The sequence below is a fragment of the Mastigoproctus giganteus genome, chromosome 8 (assembly GCF_048544385.1).
Source record: "Mastigoproctus giganteus isolate SK-2022 chromosome 8, ASM4854438v1, whole genome shotgun sequence".
In the NCBI taxonomy this organism is placed as follows: domain Eukaryota; kingdom Metazoa; phylum Arthropoda; class Arachnida; order Uropygi; family Thelyphonidae; genus Mastigoproctus; species Mastigoproctus giganteus.
Genome location: NC_143582.1, coordinates 146,241,860 through 146,247,859, shown reverse-complemented (window position 1 = coordinate 146,247,859; position 6,000 = coordinate 146,241,860). Strand labels below are relative to the sequence as shown.

The 6,000-nt window shown below is 36.8% G+C and overlaps 1 protein-coding gene across 1 annotated transcript in view; it reads left to right on the top strand.

Moving 5' to 3' along the window:
• The first annotated feature begins 624 nt into the window (after positions 1-624).
• The window catches only part of LOC150081900 (mitogen-activated protein kinase-binding protein 1-like), a 470,343-nt gene continuing 464,967 nt past the window's right edge, over positions 625-6,000 (top strand). The window contains exon 1 of the mRNA XM_090378972.1: positions 625-850. Coding sequence (XP_090235098.1) covers positions 800-850 — 51 coding nt within the window. The 5' untranslated portion in view covers positions 625-799. The remainder of the gene's footprint in view (positions 851-6,000) is intronic.

Below are 6,000 nucleotides of genomic sequence, written 5' to 3'. Positions count from 1 at the left end.
TAAGGTCGACTTGAATAGTACAACTTTCTTGCCGACGTAAGACAGTCGATTGTAAGAGAGGTTTCAACACAACTTTTATTTTTAACAAGTTAAAAATAGCGGGAAGAATATTCTTTAAAACAATTGCACGCATCGCACAGGTCTCTACTACATTATTTTGCTATTAATATCAGAATGGTTTTTAAACTTCAACCCGCTATCAGACTGCAGTTTTCCTGTGGACTTTGACATTTATCGATGTCTGCTGCTGCCAGTTACGACTTTTCTGCGCTTAACAGATCCCATCTAAGAGACCAACCGCATATATTACGTTACCTAGCTGGCTGTCACGTCTCTTCGTCTTATGACCAAACCAGATATCGTCCTCTCATCCCTTGTTTAAAGAAAAAAAAAGTCAGAAAAGCGACATGGATAAGCTACGGAGAGAAGACAGAGTGTGGAGACTTGCCGACGGAGAGCAAATCCTCTTCCCCCGTCTTTATGGCAGCTGTACCTGTACAGTGCTGTACGGCCCACCTGTGCTGTTGTTGGCCTACATATACAGCTTACCGCATTGGCTTCACTGAGGGGTGAGGTCGCGTCTGCTTGAAGCGGCAAATGCCCTCGGGCCTTGGAAAACGCAGTCTAACGACACGCGCGCACGAGCACACACACACACACAGACACTCACATACGTACACACGCACGGACGGCGTATCCGCCGGAGCTGCGGGCTGGCATTCAGTGTCTGTTTGTTTCAGGCCACATGGGAGTACGGTGCTGGGGCCTGTCCAACGCGAGGATCATGAAACTCTGAACCATGGATAGTAAGAACAGTGGGATCGGAGAAACATGTGCCGAAACTCAAGAGGTAAGTGAGCATCTATTAGTGAACAAGTAGACTATCGTAGAAGTGAATCACTGGCGTGTGTGATGTCATAACACCTGCCGTGCCAAACCTAGACACGATTGAGGCAGCGGCTGTTTAATTTTGTTCTTAAGATTATCCGAACGCTATTGCGGTTTTTTTAAGAATAATCGTAGCTGTGAGTTCTTATCGAAATGCGTGATAAAACTTGCTGACGTCATTTTCTTTTTATTTTACGCTATAATTGTAACGATCGGCTGGTATAGTCTTGCTTTTGATACATTAAGCTAACATAGAGGGCGTAGTCGACATTATAAACACTAATTCGAAAGAGTACGTTTTAATCTATCAAAATTAAATAAAATAAGCATGAAAGTAGCTGGAAGATATACAAGGAGATGGAACTAAGCGTTAATAATTTAAAACATGATTTTAATCAAAATCTACTTCTTTAAAATGTTATGCTTTTATGCTGTTTTATTTATTCGTTCATTCATTCATTTGTTTAATAAACGATTTACCGACAAAGGCGATTTAATTATTTGTTTTGAACAGGAATCCACTTAAGTAATTATATATTAAATTACATTTAAAATACTTAAATTACTTTAAAATACTTAAAAGTATTTCTGGAGAAAATGGACAACAGAAATTAACTTCGTCATCACATTTAAAAAAATCACAGTAACCCCCACTTTTACTCAATATATTATTTTAATACTTCTGCTTTTACCGGATTTTTCTACATCTAACTGTATTTTTTAATCTCTATAGGTATATGACCTGGAAAGTCTCGATTCACCTTTTCCTTACAACCAATCAACATTTGTTGTTGTTGTTTCTTTAAATACTCTTAGATTCAGCATCACGCTTTCGTGTTGCTTCATGATTATTTAAACCAAACTTCCTTTACAAATGTTCTTCTCCAACGTCTTTAAAGACGTACAGTTTCTCTCTTCTAATATACACATTTCCTCTGAGTAAATCCGGAACTGTTTTCGCAGTCTCTACCAGACCGTAAATTATTTCACTTTCTAAACTTCCTTAACTTCTTTCTTTATTCGATCTAGCATTCGAGGAAGTTGAGTACGTATTCGAATACAGACTCGTTTCGTCTGATTTTAACATTTAAAAAAAATGAGACCCGTCGAGCTAAGGGGTCACCTACCGTATATCGACTTTGCTTTTCCTTTACTATAATTTCTTCAATTCTGAAATAATTTCAAGCGCCATAATGTTATTTCAGAAAGATCCACGCTCTTTTCAAATCCATTAACCGATAACATTTGTATTTGCTTTGTTTTTGTTCATTTAAGTTTCTCTCCATTTCCAAAAGGACAAATCCAGTTCTTAAAAAGACCCTGAAGAACTGATTTATTGGGCTTATAATGGTGTGTTGTGCTTACCAAGAGCTTCATTACTTACCTTGTCCTCGTCTGATTGACTTACTCTGGTATTATCATACATTTGTGTCAGCTACCTCACAATATTTCAACCTCTTTATGTTTATTTCCACGCTTGGAATATTCATTCCTGTCCTTCAAGTCTTGCCTAATTCGTCCATTTTATCCGTTTCCTTGGGCCTTTCGAACATCTGGCAGCGAGTTCGGGGTCATTGTCTTGGAAGGTAATGGCCTTCTTTATTTCAATTATGTATAAAGTTTCTCTTTTTTTTCTTTGAAAGTTATTCTTGATATATTTTTCTTTTTTGGTCAACAAATTATATTAAATCTTCATTAAAACGAAGAAGATTGCGCTCGTTTTTATTCTAAATTTCTTAAGTTTCTCCTTTTTAATGAAGTACATTTAAAACTTTTTTAAAAGATACTTCGCCCTGATTTTACTGAAATCGTCACTTTTAGAAATAAAATAAAACAAAGTAATGCCGGAATACATTCCGGTATTACTTTTCAACTCCTTAAGCGCTCACATCAATTACGATCACTTTAGTCACACATCTTTAAGGCAACTGTCCTAACCAAGAGCTTCAATTTTTATGCCACTCCTTAAATCAGCTGCTTCCTGTTTAATCTAGCCTGCTGGTTTTAAAATTTCTTCTGCTTGTTTCTTAAGGCGTCATTTCGTATGTTCGTATAATGTTATTTTGACTCTTCTGTTCTTCGCGTTTTACTTATTATGTGCAGGAAATCAAGCGTGTCGTGCTTATCTTTATGATCCTCAATATTTTCATCAGTGAGATCTTTAAACTGATCGACCATATCGTAAAGATAATACACTCTCTTTAATAAGAAAAAAGAGTATATTATCTTGAAATAATATACTCTCTCTTCTTATTAGAGAAAATAAAAGATTTTTTTAAAAATTAATTTAAAGTGGTCTAGTCAATTGTTTCATGAGTGACAATGGACTCCTTATCAATTATATCAAATATTCACTTAAATCAAATAGTTCGTTCTTATTCATACAATTCACTGCCATCAAATAATCACAAAGTTCTCTCATTCACTTACACCGATATGTTAAAGTGGTTGTCTTTAAGACACTAGTGACCCTTTGTATTTTAGAGTTCGTTTGACTTGATAATGGTACCCTATTAGAATAGTATCTGTCTCGATCAAGGTGAATACTGTACTGCCAAGAGCTGACTATTGCATACGAATGAGAAGTAAATCATTAAAACAGTACATTGAAAAATCGCTATAATTTATAATAACAGTTCTTTTATTACCTCTAACAATGTTAGTAAAAGTAGAAAAATAATCGTTTTAAAAGAGGTCGATACTCAATCATCTTTCATTCTAATGAGCCTTAATGCATAACCAATGAATGTAGATAATGCATTAAATATTTCAAAGATATATTTTTATCTGTAATTTTTAATTGTTTTTTTAGCGTCTGATTTTCCAGCTTTATAAATCTCAAATAGCATTAACAGATCATAATGTTGTTGTTGTAAGGTTTCAGGAGCATCCGCGACTAAGGCCATATTACGCCGTATATAATATGCCTGTAAATTGCGTGGGTTTTGAGGTCGATTTTCTGTTTGATGGACGAAAAACCAGAGTTTCCTGGAGAAAAAACCATGCTACCCTCGCCTGAGACCGACTAACTCAGCCACGTTGTGAAAAATACCCAAAAAAATTCCTCACGTCATCGACGGGACTCGAACTGGAATCTTTTTCCAGCCGGTGCATTACCCATAAGGACACCCAATCGTAAAGCATGGTACAATTGCTTAATACACATTCATTAAAAATACTGTATATCCAGTCACGAAGCGAGTACCTAGATTATAATGAACATATCGCTCACAGGTGTGTAAAGTACATTACACTGGAAACTTTCATTAGGCCCAAAGTCAGTTAATTATTCATTCTTCAGAGTCTGGAGATCACATCTTTACACGACAACAACTTCTATGACTCAGATGCAGTTATCTTTGACATGGTTCCTACCTTTAATAGCATAATCTATCTCCATTTATTGGCTTCTTCAACTCGTGTGAACTGCTACAGCTGTGTTTCCAACTCTGTTACCAGCAGTGCAGTTCGCAATAATCAGAATCGTTTACGGTGAGATATTATGGGTAAGATGTACTTTGTATTCCCTCAGAAGTTCACGAAGCGAGCTTATACTCTTTCTCACCAGATGGATCAAATGGGATATTCCCTTTGCTTCAGAGAAAAGGTCCCTTTGAAGATCCCACATAAGTCCTCAGAATTACTTCTCAGATTTAAATCTCTCATCGATTCTAATTTCTTCAATACAAATTGATGTTCCCCTATAACAGCTGACCAGTTTGCAATTGAGAGATATAACCACACCAAATATGGTAATGATTAGCATATTTCCGTACATTCAAGCCTTCGTGTAGCGACATCTGCCAAATATCAAGGCATAATTTTGAAACTACTTTTAAGATATGCTGGCATCCTGAGACGTAAGTTCTCAGGATGCCGGCTACAAAGCGTCACCGTCCAGTAATCAACAGGTTTTTGTGCAGTAAGATCTATTACCATTTTTGTTAGTGCAGTCCGCTTCTTTATTTCTTTTCAGCTGTGCTTTGGCTGTTGACTCCAAATAGTTCGGGAACGATTTGGAGTCAACACCGGGAACCGCGATCGACGTCTTGCCCACCCCTACGTTATCATGCCAAATTACTAACCTGGGCATACTTGATAATAGGCTTATAGGGATCCACTATAAGTAATGCCAAAGATGTCTAAACTTCGTATATTTTTTAAAGTTTAAGTTCAGGTGTACTTAATAAAGTGTAATATCTGAATGGTGTCATCTTCTGTGTAGATTTTTGTTACAAACATAGTAGTACTCTATTGAATTTATTTACGACATTTTGGCAGGTGTTTTCAAATTTATTTGATGACTGTTTAACCAGCCGCGCTTGAATTATATATATTTTCTCTAGATGGTGTAATAAATATTTTAAATAATAAAGTAAATTCATTTATATTAGTCAATATAATCTTATTATTTAACAACAACGAAATGATGAGAGAGTCGAAAGTTATTTTACAGAAAGGGGGAAAAAAAAATCATGCAAAGTAAAGTCATACGAAGTATAAATTTGATTGAAAAAGGCCCGGTGCAGCTGCATATGCCTACATGACTCTGCTGGAAAGGAGAATAATGGCATCGGTAAATTTCGTGGGTGCTTCGCAGGTGAAGTACAATAACAGGGGATATTATAGAAAAGACGGCAAGAGCCGACAGCTGTGGAAACCCTCTTCTCCACAGTATTGAATCTAACATTCATTCGCCAGGGAGGTGGGGGAGAGGTATATAAACAACCAGAGGAAAAATGTTATGGAAATGGAAAGGCAAGTACAGTGTATAGCTTTTCCCAATATGCAGATGTTTTACCATAAAAGCGTCAGTCGTGCATCTTTGAGGAACGTTAGGTAAGGGAAAGAAGAATGAAAGCATCTTTTGTCACGGCGGGGGAGAACTGAGAATAAATACCACCGAAACACTTTTCCTAACCTCGATACAAGTTGAATATGCAGGTAACTATATTTTGTTCACAGTATGTTCGCCATGACATCATTAACACGTGATCGCTTCAACCACTAGCCACATCTACTGGTTGAAAACTGATATTTCATTATTAATTTTTGCCACTCGTATGGCGCCTCCGTAGCCAGGTGGGAAGGAGCAGCAGTGCGTAGCACACG